This window comes from Myiozetetes cayanensis, unplaced genomic scaffold, assembly GCF_022539395.1.
Source record: "Myiozetetes cayanensis isolate MyiCay16 unplaced genomic scaffold, myiCay2020 scf34, whole genome shotgun sequence".
NCBI classification, from domain to species: Eukaryota; Metazoa; Chordata; class Aves; order Passeriformes; family Tyrannidae; genus Myiozetetes; species Myiozetetes cayanensis.
The window spans coordinates 2,605,115-2,620,262 of record NW_026087566.1 but is presented as its reverse complement, the minus strand read 5'-3'; the positions used below and the strand labels follow the sequence as shown (position 1 = coordinate 2,620,262).

Here is a 15,148-nt window from a genome sequence, read left to right as displayed (position 1 = left end):
ATGTGCTTGGGAGAGGTGGAAGATCGACACAAAACACCCTCCGTTCCCTCTCCCTTCCCTCCCTTCTCCCTCCTACCTTTTTGGTAGGAAGGGGGAAAGAAAGGAGAAAGAAATCAGTGATGGGAGAGAAAGTGGAGAGGGCTCCATGCTGAGAGAGCAAATGGAATCCAATAAAATCCAGTACAATCAAATCACAGTTTTGTTTCAAACAGGTCCCAAGGAAAAGTCTGAGCTGGTTGGTGGGGATGTTACCCAAGAGAAATTCCTCCTTTCTGGGGGAAGAGAACAGGGGAACAGCAACTGCAGCAGTGACCAGTGGAGAGGCTGTCCCTGGCTCTGCCCCAGCACTGCCCCAACTTAGCTCCAGCTCTGCCTCAGCTCTCTTTGGTCCTCAGAAAGTCTCAAAAAGTCTCTGGGAAGGTGAGCAGTGTCCAGGCTGAGCTGGCCGGACGCATGATCACCTCACATGAGCTCAACAGGATGCCTGAGTGACGCTGTGCATTCCAAGGACAGAGGGAGCCTGGGGCTTCATAAGTGATTTCCTAGAAAATTGCCTCTGTGTTTGGAGCAGGAGCGCAAGGAGTGCAGGGAGAGTAGCCTTCCTCTCTAAGTGGCATTTTGAGGGTCCTAATTATTTCTCAGGAGTGGAAGCATTTATTTAGGCAGCTCTGGAGAGGTCCTGAGGCTTCCGGATGCTGCCCCAAAGCCCTCCTGGCACATCCTGTAGGCAAGGCTCTTCCACAGCCTCCTGCTGCTCCTGGGGTGTGCAGGGCACAGTGCTCAGTGCTCAGACAAGGCACAAACACCCAACCATGTCACCTGCAGGCAGGACAGGACACAGCACCTCGAGTTTATTGGGAAGCAGAAGTTCTTATGGAGGACCCCAGCCCCACCCTGTCCCTGCTTTGCGTCCCTCACACTCCCAGGTTTGTGCTGAGGCCGCAAAACCCTTTTGTGATAATCCAGCCCAGCTAATGCAGAACAGATGAATCCCAAAATTAGTCACAGCTTCATGCTTTCCCACAAAGGTCCCAGTGGAGAACCAGCCCAGATGGGCCCCACGGGGTTCCAACCCTGGTGCTGGTGAGAGGGGCAGCCTGTAGAGAGCTGGGCCAGCAGCTGAAGGGACAGAGCAGCAGCACAGACCCTGCCAGGGCTCAGCCAGCCCACAGGCACCCAGGAAGCTCGTCACTGGCACAGGCTTGGCCCTCACGGTGTCTCAAGCCAGCAGGAGGGGAGGATCTGCTCCAGCAAAAACCTGGGAAATGGCATTTTATGCAAGGAGGAATTTCCACAGGAAACCTTCTGCTTCCAGCCACTCAGAGACAGCTGGGAACAACCCAGCAAAAGCTTGGCCTTGGCAGCCAAGCAACACCATTGCCTGGGCAAAGGCTCTTTGTTCCCTCCATAGTTCCTCCAGTCTGGAAAAAACATCCAATTTCTGCTACTGGAACACCCGGGGCAGCAACAGCCCATCTGGGTCTGGGGTGGGCACCAGAACCCCACATCAGTCTGGCTGCACCCAGCGAGGGCATGGGGGACCTGGCAGCACCCACAGCCCAACCGGGACTGAGGATACAAATGTCTCATACCCCGGGACTGAGGATACAAGTGTCTCATACTCCACACCCAGTGCCAGGTCTGGCTGGAGGCACCCGGAGCGTGGACACTGGGGCAGCACTTGGCCCTGCCACCTTGCACTGACGCATCCCCACATCCCCATGCAACCCCTGTGCATCCCTGCTCTCCCCCTGCTTCCCTGCTCTCCCTCGCAGAGCTCAGGTTGCCACAGTAACCGCTCTGTCCTAGCTGCTCTTGCCATAAACACGCTGCCACGGGTCAGGCCGGTCCAGCGGCTGCACCAGGGCCCTTCACTGCACACTGGGGAGTGCTGAGCCCTCAGCACTGGTGCTGCCACAGCCCGCTGCTGCACCCTGAGCCAGAATGGGATGCCTGCAGGGAAACAGGCAGGCTGTGTCCCTCCAGCATGGCCACCAGCGGGGCTCACAGGTGATCCGCTTTAGGGGGACCACGCTGTGCTGGAGCTCTGAGTTCAACCTCTGCCACACCTGGCAGTGGGAACTGCCACTACTTGGCTCTGTTCTGCTGCATATTAAAGTCTGAGCGTGATGCAATGTTTGACTGTTGTGTTACGAGCGCTGGAAACGGGGACCGGGATGACTCTTGGCTTGGGCAGTGGTGTCATGTGCTCCGCAGCTCAGCACATGTCCCCGTGGGAAGACCCTGCCCAGCACCTGGGAGGGCAGAGGAGAGGGCAGGTGGCAGCTGAGTCCTGGGGGGTCTTTGCCTCCCACCCCACGCTGCAAGCACTGCTCGTTCAGTTGCTTGGCCCAGGAACAGGGCTGAGCCGTAACCCCTGACTGCCGGTTTATTCCCAAAGAACTGTCAATATTCCACAGCCTGGACAGGCCTGGGGCCAGCAGGACCCCAGGGGCCAGTGGGGCCCCGCACAAGCCCACTCCAGACTGCCCGTGGCACAAGGCTGCCCTGCCAGGTGGCCGCCCATCCCCACGGGGCCGCCCCGCGCCCGTCACGCAAGAGTCCGCGTCCCAAGCGGATTATCTGCGTATGGAAACCCCTAATCCGTTTGCATATTTGGCTCCGACACCGTTGCTGCTCCTCCCCGCTGTGCTGCAGCCCTGGGCAAGGAGCAAAGCCAGCAAAGCCACCCCGTGACCTCCTTTCAGAGCCACAAACAACCCCGTGCCCCGGCAGAAAGCAGGGGCTGCAGCCCCCCCAGGGGTGGCTGGGGCAGCAGAAGGGGGACAGGGTGTTGGGTAAGTGCCCCTTGCCCCAGCTGCCCCCAGTGCTGCAGGGGCCTCGCCAGCCCAGCGCAGAGACCTTCCCTGGGCACTTTTTCCTGTGGCACATCAGGCTCCAGCAGTTCCCAGCCTGCTGCCAACCGGAGCACTGACAGAACGAACCGCGAGATGGGAGCAGAAGCCCATTAATCCCGATACTCAGGGCCGGCCCCAGCCGAGCAAGGCAGGTTCCAAGAAGGATGCAGTGGGCAGAGGGAGATAAGTAATCCCAGATCTGCAGGGGTGCGGGACGGGACACCATGTTCCTGACACCAAATGGTTGTGGCAACCCCAGGGTTTACAGATGGGTAAGAAAATTCTTCACTCCCTGGTCTTCAACCACATCCTGCAGCTGGCAGAGGGGAGCTGGGATCTGCTAGAGCAGGAGAATGAGGGCCCTGAGGATGGGCTGGGCCTTGTTCCCCTGTGAGCTGCCCCCTCCCTCCCCCCCAGCACCCTGGGCTGTGCCACTTGGAGTGGGCAAAGATGCTATGCAGCTGCCTTGGGAGCAGGAACAGGTTTGTGGGGTTTGTGCAGAGCCCTGGTTTGGTTTGACAGTGAAATAAATGGTCCTGAAGTGGCTGGTTCCTGTGGCAGGGACACGTGATGGCCTCAGTGCTCAGCTCAGACCCAGGCAGGATGCTCTAGGGAACACAGAGGGCAGAAGAGGCTCCAGGGCACCTCCAGCGCCCAGAACAACCCAGCACAGCCGGTTCCACGTGACCTGCATGAACAATCCCCCTAATCCTGCTCTGACAGAGCAATAATCTCTCCCTCTTGGCCTCACCAGAACACAAACCCTGGAACCATCCCATACTCGGGGGTGTTGTGGAGGGTCACAGGGTGCAAGTGTTAGAGTGGAATCCACAGGGGTGGAGATGTTGGTGCTCTGTGGGCAACATATGGCAGTGGTACTTGCCCTGCTCCCAGCCCCACGCACACACCCACCCCGTACCCTGCAGAGCCTGGGACCTGCTGTCCCCAACTCTAGCCCTGTCACCTCCACCCAGAGCCCACCGGGCAGAGGCAGTGGCAGGGATCCCACTACATCCCCAGCCAGTCTGGGAGCAGCCAGAGAGGGCCCCAGCGCAGCCACGTCCTCCCACGCCAGCACCGGCGTTTCCTTTACGCGAGCGGAGGAGACCCCGGCACAGCTCTGGGACAGAGAAAGCAGCCATGGGGGCTGAGATGTGGCCATTGCCCCCTCCGTGGGCCCCGAGGAGGGGCAGCTGCCCCACGTGTGCCGGGCAGGTGCCGGCAGCACCGCAGCTGGTTCGTGCCGGGGCAAACCGCAGTTGTGGCAGCAGCCCCGCGTTACGCTGACTGAGGCCCCAGTTCCCGGAGCGGGGTCAGGCAGGCAGAGCTGAGCTCACACCCCACAGCACGTCCGTCGCTTCAGGGCCTTTATTTCGGAGAAAGTTAAAGCCTGTAGATACAGCAATAAAATATACAAAAAAATAAAATTTTTTTACAGTTATCGGATGCTGCCCTGGGCTCCAGGGACTGCGGCTGGAGGCAGCTACAGTGAGCACAGGGGTAAAGGGTCCTCCTGCCCTCTGAGCATCCCTAGGGTCAGCCATGGACCCCCCATCCTGCTCCCACGGTTTGGGGGGGCTGGCCTGGACCCCACAGCCCCAGGAATTCTCCCCCCTGCCCTCTGGCTGCAACACAACTTGAGGGGGGGCAGCTCTCCCACTGCCTCCCCTTCCCCTCCACTGCTCATCTGTGTCTGTATGCCCATTGCATGGATAGGGCAGGAGGCCTCCCCCCCACTGTGGTAAATGCAAGACCACAAGCAGTGACCCCCAAAAGCCAGGACACCTGCTCTTCACAACCCCCATGTCTCCATCACGCGCTGCCCTGTGGCCCGTTCCTCTCCCCACATCCATCTGCTCCCTTCAGCTCTTGCCCCCTGCCACCTTATGTGAGGGCCAAACCTCCAACAGAAATGCCATGTGAAGCTTCCTTCTGCCCAGGAAGCTGCAGATCCCATGTCTGGCCCCACACAAGCCAGAGGGAAAGGGGCAGGCCAGGCACCCCACTGCTGACCACGCTGGCTCCAGCAGTTCCCCGGAGTCCAACAGGTCTAACTCACACAGCACGGGCAGCGTGGCCATGCCTCCAGCCCCAGCCTGGCCACAGGGCACCCATGGCCAGGGCAGCTCCGGTGGTTACACCCAGGTCCCAGAACAGGCCCCAGATGCAAATGCTGCTCACATGTAGGCACCAGTGCTGGGAGGCAGCACAGCCGTGCCCCGGGCAGCCTCTGCCCTACAGGGACACTGGCCATCCCAGCAGGAGCCCAGGGCTGCTGGCGCTGGCCAGTGCCCTGTGCCCACAGTAGAAATCTGATGACAAGCACAAGCAGCTCCTGAAACTCCCTGCTCCCAGCAAAGCCCAGGCTGAGTCCAGCAGGAGCAGTGTCCTAGCAGGGCAGGAGTGCCTGGACAAATCCACCTTCAGCTCTGAGCCCTGTGCTGGTCCTGCTGGCCAAAACCAGGGCAGGGGGAGGCGTAGGGGAGACCCCCCTGCACCCTGTAAGCTCTGGGAGGTGCTGGGCAGCAGGAGGGCAGAACCCACTGCACAGCTGATCCCCTCTGCAAACCCGGGCTCATAAAGTCTTGAGGGTTTGGGATTCTGGCAGACAGGGCGGCAGCTTCCAGCCCTGGGCTGCAGAAGCATTTGTGGGAACTGCAGCTGCAATTGGAGGGAAATAGGCACTTGAATGAGCAAAAATAATAAAAAACTGTTATGGAAGGAAATAGAAAAAGGTTCATCCCCCTCCCCCAGAGACGAGTGGCACCACCCCAGAGAGGGGCTGCTCCGCAGGGACAGGCAAGGAACTGGGGGCGCAGACCCGACCCCCAGCTGCTCTGAAGGAACAGGCTCGGAGCAGCCACGGCCGAGCGGGACAAATCCGGGAGAGCTCTGGAGGTGGGAAGGCCGAGCCCGGGGAGGCCCCGCGCGCCAGCGCAGCCCCTCACATGGGCGAGGACGCACACTCCGGGGTCAGCTCCATGTCGAAGGTCAGCGACTCTGCGGGCAGACACAGCTGGGGTTACGGGGCCCGCGCGTGGCTGCGGCTGGGCCCCCCTGGAGCCCCCCCAGACTCACCAAACTGCCCTCCTGAGTTGCCCTCCGCGCCCTCGCTGCTGTTGCCGAACTGCATGAGTGAGTCCAGGGTGCGCGGGGACATGGGCAGGTCGATGGTGTTGCTGAAAGAGGTGCTGTCCGAGGGAGGAAAAGCACAGAAACCTCCAGAGTCAGGGCCCGGCCAGAGCTCTCCGACACCCCCTCTCCCCACTGAGGGGCTGCTGGGCCATGCCAGAGGCCTCCAGAGGAAAGAGCTCTCCAGAGGAAAGTGGCCCCAGAGGGGAAGAACCGGGCTGTGGTTTGGGCAGCAGCCGGAGCCTGGTTCAGCCCCTGCCATCACCCCAGGCTGGGAGGCACATGGGCAGAGCCCAGGCAGAGGAGGGAAGGAAGGCAACCCCTTCTCAAGGGAGGCTGAGCACACAAACACCCCCCAAGCACTGACAGACACCCCACAGGAACACTCACGGGGTGACACAGATGAACTTGGTCTTCAGGTATGGAGCAGCACCTGCAAGGAGGGAGCAGCCTCGTCAGCAGCCACTCAAGGATGAACCCCATTCTCCTCCACCTGGAGCACAGGCACTGCCCACCCTCTGCCCCCGCCCCACAGGACTCCACAGCTGGTTCCACACTCTGGCTGTGCCCTCCAGGGATGGCACAGGGTGGTGACAGCTCTTCCAGTGCTGTCCCCGTGACACAGGAGCCACGGAAAGTCAACGACTACCTGAGTCCGTCGCTTCCGCGTGCTCCTGGCTCTCAGAGCGGCAGTACTTCCCAAACGCCTCCTCCTTGGGGATGTCTGGGTACAGGTACACCAGCGGGGACACCAGGATGTTGGTGGAATCCATGATTTTGTAGCCCATGATGATCTCCGCGAACGACATGTTGTTGAGCTGCTGCTTGGTGTAAGGTTCCACCGACTGGATCTGTGTCTTCCCTGCGCACGGGAAGGAGAATTTTGGCAGAGGGGAAAAAGGCAGAGCCTCCCTCAGACACCCCCAGAACAGCAGGGACAAAATGGGCCTGAGGCTGTGATCAGCCTTACCAGGCACCCAGGACTGGGTGGGGGACTGGGGCCTGCCAGGTGGGTTCGGTGCCACAGACAACCGTACCCAGTGGCAGCACGTGGGCAGAGACACCCAGGAGGCAAGAGACCAGCAAAGGGCAGCCTGGGTTAACCCAGGCAGAGAGCTTGTTGCGACAAGAACAAAGGACAAAGTGTCTGATCAGGGGGTCCCAAGCCTCCTTTAGAGCCCGGAACGCTCAGCCAGGCACCCAGAGCACTGAGGGGAGAGCTCATACCGCTGATGTCCTTCTCCACCCACGTGAAGGTGATGCCACCTTCCTTGCTGCTCTCGCTGAAGCGCAGCAGGAAGGTCCCCGGGGGCTTGGTGCTCAGGATGGCTCGCTCCCGCTCCTTGCTGATGAACCCCATGATGTACCTGGGCAGCAGGAAGCGAGAAGAGCAAAGGTGCATCAGGGCACAGGTGCAGCTCCTCCAGGATGTGAGCTCTGCTCAGCAGCAGGACCCAGCCTGGCCACTGGCATTTTAAGGATTCCTAGTGGGATTTCTCTCTGAACAAGCAAAAAGCACCCCAGGAGAGCCCACCTGCACTTGGACAAGGCACCCCACACCATCAGAATGGGACCCGTGGGACCCTCCCAACACCCAGCCCAGCCAAGGACTCTGGGCTGGCACTCACCCTTCATTCCACAGCGCCAGGATGTACTTCTTCACCAAGTCAATGATGTTATCCAGCCAGACCCAGAAAGAGAAGCCTTTACCAGCCATGTTCTCCTGAGGAAAAGGCAGAGAGGCTGTGAGCACAGCTCAGAGGAAGAGAACACCAAGGGAAGGTGTTCAGGGGACAGAGGGAGTTCTACCTTGCAGAACTTGGCCCAGGTGATCTGACAGCCAGAGTAATTCACACCTGGTCCTGGCAGAGAACAGGAACATGGACATTTAAATAGAGCTGTTCTTCCAAAGACACCCTTTCCAGGGAGCAACTTGAGGTTTGTGTTGTTTGGGAGAAAACCAAGCAACTGAAAATTACAGCTTCTCTGCCAAACACAGGACCTTGCTCCTGGATGGCATGTACAGCTGGGGAGTCATTCCAAGGGACAGCAGGGATGGGTAGGATACCAAGCCAGGTCACCCAGCACTTACCCAGCAGTTTTTCTGCCAGCGTGGTCAGCTGCTCGATGCTGAGGCCACGCTTTGTGGTGGAGGAGAACTGCCAGCTCAGCACCTCTGCCACCTGGTCCCAGGTCCCGATGGGCGGCTTGGTGAAGAAGTTCACATTCTGCACCAGGGGACACATGGCCCTAAGTGGGATATGGGACAGGAACAGGGCCAGGTCCTGCCCCAGCCCCATTTCCCCACTCACAGCTTCCCTCTGCCCCCGGGACACACCCATGCCAACACCTGCCTGCTGCCTCCCCACGCCAGCCCTACCTTGGGGTTGTTGGTCAGCATGTTGTACCACAGGATGGACGCCCAGGCATTGGGCATCTGGCAAATGTTGGAGATGACCACCACAGGCAGCGAGTGGGTCTGCAAAGAGAGGATATGAGCACGGGCTGGGACATCTCCCAGAACCCTTCTGCACCCAAGCCCACGGCAGCAACAGGCAGTGACCCATGTCTCACCTCCAGGTCGATCTTCAACCCCTGGTGATACACCTCTGTCTCAAAGGTGATGAGGTGCAGCTCCTCGGTGACTATCAGTGAGGCCTGGGGCAGAAGGGGACAGACACCATGGAGCACCAGGAGACACCCACCCCTGGCCTGATGCACGGCCATCAGGCCCAGCACTGCTGCTTGGGGCCGGCCTGGCAGCTGCCAATGTGCCAGTTGGTGCCTGCAGACCCCCCAGCCTCAGGGCAGGGCTCAGCTGCCCCCATACTCACGTCGCAGTTGGCTCTGCCTCCGTTCCCGCAGCGCTGCTCCCGCAGGGTCTGTGGAGAGAGGCACAGGCTGCAGCTGCACCGACAGCACGTGGCCCAACAAGGGCAGCCCAGGAGCCCACAGTACCCACCAGGTGCTTGAACTCTGCAGAGAGGCTGCCGTTGTTCGACTCCTCCATGTTCATGACTTTGGTGTTGGTCCCCAGGATGTTAAACTTCCGGGAGCTGGGAAGAGGAAAGACAGGCTGTGGCTGGCAGGGCCCCCTCAGAGTGAATGTGCAGTAGGACGTTTGCCAGGAATAAAAGCAGAAATGAGGAAAAAAAAAAAAAAAAGGCCAAAACAAACATTGCGCTTACCCCCGAAGTGCTGCAACATCCCCGGAGTCCCTGGGAAAGGGGAGAGACACACCAGGTCATGGCTGTGGCCTTCCCACTCCAAGCTGGTGTGTAGCACTGGCTGCATCCCAGCAAGGGTATCACAAGTTCCCCAGGCTGTCCCCCAACATGGGGACAAACCCTCAGGACCCACTGCCACTCTGCACCCTCCCCTTTGACTGGGGGTCACACTGGCCCTTGGTGTGGAGACGGTGCCCGACCCAAGGGCAGCAGAAACAAGTCCCACCCCAGTAATTCCACCCGGTGCCACCGGGAGGGGGGCACAGGACTCACTTGTCAATGCAGACTTTGATTTTCAGCTGATAGTTCAGCTCTGGAAACTTGACCAACAACCTGCAAGAGTCAGCAGACAAGGGAGTGTGAACATCCTGCTCATGCAAACACCCTCTGTTCAATGGGCACAGCTGGCAGCCAGCAGCATGGACCAGCTCTCCTGGTGTCCCTGGGCCCATGTGCACACAGGCCTGGGACAAATCAGCCCTGAGACCAGTCCCCAGAACAGGGGAGGTGCTGATACTCCACTGAGCACCCTGAGGAGCTCGTTTGGGCTGCTGAATATCCACACAAGGCTCTGAACAAACACCTTTTCTGTGCCAGGGGCTGGCTGCCATATGCCAAGGAGGCGATGGGAGCACAGCTGGGAGAGGGTGAGGAAGCTCTAAGCAAAGCCCAGTGTCAGAGCAGCCTCTCTCCATGAAGGCTGGCAGGGAACACGGCCCAGCTAAGCAGCAGCTGGCCAGGGATGCACTGACACTTCCACCGCCCACCTTCCCAGCAGGATTTACCAGAACTCAGCAGCCTCCAGGAACACCGTGGAGCCCCAGCCAGCTCTGTGCTGAGTCACATGGGCAGCACTCCAGCCTGCTGGGATCCATCCCTCTTCTATCCACCCCCTCCCAGCACCTGCGCTCCCCAGGTAAGCTGGGGGCTGTGTCTGCACAAGCATCTCCTTTGGGGAGTGATCCAGCTCCACCCTCCCTGCACAGCTCCACTCCCTCACCTGCAAGGGCAGTGACCCACCTGACTTTGGTGGTGAACTGCACGCCTGTCTTGATGACAAGGGGCCGGTCGGGGTGCATGGGCATGCAGGGCTGCCTCTCCACAACAAAAGCGCTGGGGGAACAGCACAGGGACCACAGTCAGACCCCACTGCCCACCCTGCACCCACAGCCGTGACTGGGACTGCCCACGGCCCCCGCCCGCCCTTGGCACCTTTTCATCAGGTTCCTGAACAGCTCCACAATCCGCTCCTCCAGCATGGGCCGGTGCTGGACAATCGGGTCACCCTTGTAGGACACTTTCTGCTGGAGTTCTTCCAGCTTTTTGATCTGCTGCCGGGTCTGTAGCTGCGATTCGGCAAGGGAGGTTATCCTAGGAGAGAAGAGAGAACCTGTGCTCGCTCTGGCTGCTGAGCCTGCACAGTCCCAGCCCGCAGAGCCCTTCTCTTCCCAAGCCAGGGGATGCTCTCTGTGCCAGAGACCAAACCAGCTGAGAAGTGAGAGTGTCTGTGGCTCCCAGCCCAGTGTGTTTTTCTAGGCCATGCATTACAAACAAAGCCCAAGTTCTGCACAGACACCAGGGTCAGAAGCTTTTCAGCAGCCTCAGAATCCCCCAGGCCTGTGGCTGGGGACACAGGCCACCATTCCAGCACTGGTGCCCACCATCAAGGCTCAGTGACCAGTGGGTTACACTGGCACAGGCAGGCTCTGGAAGCCATTTTGCAAGGATATTTCCAGAGGCAAAGAGCTCGTTTCATTGGCAGGTGTGTGAGTGCCACTGCTCTGAGGCAGACACAGCCCCAGCCAGCTCTCACCAGTTCTCGAGCCGGTCCAGGCAGATATTGGGTGGGCCACCAATGCAGGCGATCTGCTGCCGCCTCTTCCAGTCCGCCAGTTCCTCATCCGCCAGCATCTTCTGCACGTACTCCATGGCCGACAGCAGCCCGGCCAGCTCGCTCACTATGCCCTGCCAAGAGAGAAAGCAGAACCTTCAGCACCCTGCGACTTCCCTCCCCGCCAGATCTGCGAGTTTCACATTCACAGGCAAGGGAGAAGTTGGCCCAGGGCTGTGTTTCCAGCGCTGCTCCCGGTTCTGGCCGTGCAGGAACACCAAACTCCAGCCCTGAAGAAGGAGGGTCTGCACCTGAGGGGATCTGGAGGGCTGGCTGCCCCACGTACCCTGCGCATCTGGTCCAGCGCCGTCAGCATCTGCTCCAGCTGCTGCATCTTCTGACGGGTCACCGACTGGTTGTTCCCATTCAGGTCCTGCATGTCTGTGCAGAGGTGAGAAGCTTCAGCCACACACACACACACGGACTCTTCCCGCCCTCCCAAGTGACACACAGACACAGCGCTCCCGTGGCAAAGCGCAGGCACCCTGAAAGCCCCCGACAGCCAAGCAGGAACCTGACACAGCCTCCAAGCACCTCGGTGGCTCTCCCACACCCACAGGGACCACTCCCTCCTCAAGCCACTGCTGTGCTCACAGCAGAACTCTGGTTCAGCTCTCCCAGGGGCAGCATCAGTGGCAGAAACAAAAGACCAGGTTTCCCCAATTGCCATGCAAATGCCCTGAGAAGCACTTTCCTGCTGAGAGCTGAGGCTGGAACACGCCCTCCAGCAAATTTCCTTGCAAGAACACACTGTGGTTTGCAGATGCTAATGAGCTGCCATTACCTCCTTGGCTTTTCAAAGTCTTGTAGTTAAAATCAAAGTCATCCTGGAGATTCTCCACCACTTTCATCTTCTGCTCCAGATCCTGCCAGGCAAAAGATGTGGATTCATTCAATGCACTAAGGCACCGTGGTGGGGAGAGCAGGTGTCTAGGCAGACATGTACCTGCACCCTCTTCCTGACATCCTGCAGGTGCTGCTCCAGCATCTGCTGCTTCTCTGTCACCACAGCTGCTGTTGGATGTGTTGCCTGTCCCCCTTGCTGCAGAGGGGACAAAGAGGGCATTAGGATAGGGCTGTGACCCAGGCATGCTCCCTTCCACCCTGAGGAGGTGCTGCAGGGTCTTCACCCTGTCCCTAACACATGCCAGAGCAGCTGGCTGCTCACTTCAGTGTCAGCCCTGGGGGCACCCAACTCACAGCACCCACCCAGAGCACCCAGGCTGCATCCTGGCTGTTGGGAATCTGGATGGAGGCCCTGGGATACCTGGCCACTGACCTGGGCTGCAGTGGCAGCAGTCTGGAGGAGTCGGGACTCTTCCCACAGGCAGCGAGCCACGATGCGAGCGATTTCCATCGGCTTCTCCAAGTACCTGCTCTGTAAAGGTTCAAACCCTCACGGTCAGCAGGCACGAGGCAACCCCTGGAATATCCACAACCCCTAAAGGGCTGCAGCCAAGGAAAACACTGGACTCCCACCAGCTCCCCCCTGCACCTCCTGCTGCCCAACTGGCACTTCCCGCCTCACCTGCAGGAACTGCTTGATCCGGCGCAGGTTGTGCTGGTAGAGGACGTTGGACTCCTGCAGGAAGCGGCTGTACTGCTGGTCGATCTCCCCCAGCAGGTTGTGGAACACCAGCGTGGCGTGGGACTCCTTGCTGGCTGCATACGCCCTGCGCGAGGGAGGGAGAGCCCTGGGTGCCCCAGCACAGGGCAGGGGGGCTCTGCTCGTGCCTGCTGTCCCCTGTGCAATTTACAGAATCACAGAATCATTTAGGTTGGGAAAGCCCTCCGGGATCACAGAGTCCAACCTTTGGCCAATCACCACCTTGTCAGCAAGACCAGAGCACTGAGTGCCGCATCCATCGTTTCTGGTCTGGGGTATGACACGGTGCAGTCGCACTGCATGCACAGTCCCACTCCCTTTGGAGGGAGAGAGGCCAGTCCTGCCACATCTGGAGCCCAGGGAAAGTGGCAGAACTCCTCCAGCCTGCCCAGGTCCCTGCTGCCACTGTGGGCAGGTGCCTTGAAAAACATCCCCTGATCGGCATTTCACAAAGCCTTACCAGTCCTGGCTCTCAATCCACGGGGCCAGGAACTGCCGGAGCTCCATGGGGAAGCTGTCGCTGTAGAGCTGGTGGAGCTGCTCCAGGTACCGCGTGTCGAGCTGCTGCAGCTGGTTCCACTGCGCCATCCTGGCCAGCTCTGGAGACCTGCTGGGATGGGCACACACACGGGGCTCAGAGCTGGCTCCCGGCTCCCTCCTGCCAGGACCCCTCTGGGGAGGGCTGAGCGGGCCAGAACCAGCCTGGGGCACAGGGCTCCAGAAGGGTTGGTGAAGGCAGGCAGGTCACCAGCGACAGGTAGGAATGAAGCTGCAATCTGGTCTCACAGGCGCTCCTGGCCAGCCCTGCCAGGATGCAGGGAAACAGCTGTGGAGTTTACAGTAAGTGCGGAAGGCGGAGACTGCCAGGAAACTACAGAAACAAGGAAGGAGCAATTTTCGAGTTCATGGCTCGTATCGATGAAAATCAGCGCTAACGAGGGGACTCCAGCTGCGCTCGGGAAGTGAAGGCAGAGTCACTTCCCTGCAGAAAAGTGTTTGCTTTTCCCAAAGGTCCCTGCAGCAAGTGACGCAGCATGACAGCGTGTCCTGCTCTCCCTGGGGTTTGCTACAGGGGACTCTTTCCCCATTTGTCTGGGTGTGAGGAGAGAAAGGGGGAACATCCTCTGTAGGCTGAGGCACAGGGAGGGGACAGACACTGGCACCTGACATGGAGTTAAAGAGGTTTTAAGAACTTCGTAACACTGAACAGCTTCAAAGGCAGGAGCAGCCTCCACCGGACATTAACCTTGAACCACAACCCTCTGGTGCAATCCTCAGGGAAGTCCACGTGAGCCAAACTTGTTTTCAATGGAGAAATGAGCGAACAGGACAACAGACACTGGCCATGCAAGATTCTGCAAACAACAAATGCTCCCTAACTCATTCCCAGAGGCCACTCCTGCAACGGAGGGAGCTGCTGTTGAGGGGAAAACCCAACAAAAGCAGAGGCCAGGCAAGAGTGAAAACCCACCACCCCTGTGGGGAGCGCCCTGCCTGGCCGGGGAGCTCAGCCAGCCACCTCGTTTCCTATTGCACCACACGCCGGCACCCCTGCACAGGGGGGGGCTGCACCAGCCCCTCCGGAAACGGCAGCAGCTGCTGCTGCCCCGGCCCAGCTCCTGCCAGCCCTGAGCTGAGGATGGAGCCCACGGCACAGGAGGCGGCCACCCGGGCAGCCCCTGCCGCGCCTGGTGCCGAGCGGTTTGCAGAGACAGACTTTCCCCTGTCAGGTTGCAGCAGCCAAACCAGACGCCACATCCGGACCCCTTAATCCAAGCAGGCGTTCCACAAGAAAGCCACAATCCTGGTGTTTTCGGGGCAGTGCTGGAGCTGCACGATCTGCAGAGCACCAAGGGGTCAAGAGCACAGCTCCCAGGCTGCCGCGCGGCAGCGGCACTTGGACACAAACCAGGCACTTCCCACTGCCACAAACAGCTGCAGGACGAGCCAGCTCACAGCACCAAGCTCCAGCTCCTCCCAGCACCCACAGAAGCAGGACCAACATTCCTGGATGGAAAGGGTCCCTGCGATGCTCCCCCACAGCAGTCGCCAGTGTCAGGGAAGCTCTGACCCTGTCAGCCCTGGAACCCCACACAGGAGCCTCTCCCTGGCCGGCCCCACCGCCAGGAAGCTTCTCTTGCCTGGGGTAAAGATCTGAGGGTTGAGCCTTTCCGATTCCACAGGGCTTGCCCATCCCTGCGGTTCGCCTCTCCCCTGCCTCTGGAACGGAGCCAGGGAGCAGCCGACACGGCCAGGGCCGAGCATGGCATGATGCAAGCCCAGGGGCAAGCACGCTGCCCAGAGCTCAGAGTGGAGCTGCTAAAAGTAGCTCAAGAGCCAAAGTTCACCTTTCTTTATCTCGCTGCAAGGGTAGAGCACAAGAGCTCTGCGGTGCCACGGGCAGCCTGGGACAGCTCTGCGTGCTCCGACGGCC

At 59.8% G+C, this 15,148-nt stretch overlaps 1 protein-coding gene across 5 annotated transcripts in view; it reads right to left on the bottom strand.

Annotated features, from left to right (window-relative positions):
* Window positions 1-4,208: 4,208 nt before the first annotated feature.
* Window positions 4,209-15,148, bottom strand: part of STAT3 (signal transducer and activator of transcription 3) — a 55,543-nt gene continuing 44,603 nt past the window's right edge. For 2 of the 5 annotated variants that reach the window (XM_050327659.1, XM_050327657.1), the window contains exons 2-24: window positions 13,175-13,321; window positions 12,637-12,781; window positions 12,388-12,486; window positions 12,055-12,150; window positions 11,893-11,974; window positions 11,395-11,489; window positions 11,031-11,182; window positions 10,430-10,588; window positions 10,238-10,330; window positions 9,491-9,550; window positions 9,179-9,208; window positions 8,953-9,046; window positions 8,825-8,872; window positions 8,565-8,648; window positions 8,371-8,469; window positions 8,083-8,218; window positions 7,800-7,852; window positions 7,619-7,713; window positions 7,218-7,357; window positions 6,637-6,852; window positions 6,381-6,423; window positions 5,937-6,049; window positions 4,209-5,858 (exon numbers count right to left, since the gene is read on the bottom strand). In XM_050327659.1, the coding sequence (XP_050183616.1) occupies window positions 5,803-5,858; window positions 5,937-6,049; window positions 6,381-6,423; window positions 6,637-6,852; window positions 7,218-7,357; window positions 7,619-7,713; window positions 7,800-7,852; window positions 8,083-8,218; window positions 8,371-8,469; window positions 8,565-8,648; window positions 8,825-8,872; window positions 8,953-9,046; window positions 9,179-9,208; window positions 9,491-9,550; window positions 10,238-10,330; window positions 10,430-10,588; window positions 11,031-11,182; window positions 11,395-11,489; window positions 11,893-11,974; window positions 12,055-12,150; window positions 12,388-12,486; window positions 12,637-12,781; window positions 13,175-13,302 (2,316 nt within the window). In that variant the 5' untranslated portion in view covers window positions 13,303-13,321 and the 3' untranslated portion in view covers window positions 4,209-5,802. Of the gene's footprint in view, window positions 5,859-5,936; window positions 6,050-6,380; window positions 6,424-6,636; window positions 6,853-7,217; window positions 7,358-7,618; window positions 7,714-7,799; window positions 7,853-8,082; window positions 8,219-8,370; window positions 8,470-8,564; window positions 8,649-8,824; window positions 8,873-8,952; window positions 9,047-9,178; window positions 9,209-9,490; window positions 9,551-10,237; window positions 10,331-10,429; window positions 10,589-11,030; window positions 11,183-11,394; window positions 11,490-11,892; window positions 11,975-12,054; window positions 12,151-12,387; window positions 12,487-12,636; window positions 12,782-13,174; window positions 13,325-15,148 lie in introns of all 5 variants that reach the window. The other 3 variants (XM_050327658.1, XM_050327655.1, XM_050327660.1) reach the window with 2 other exon arrangements.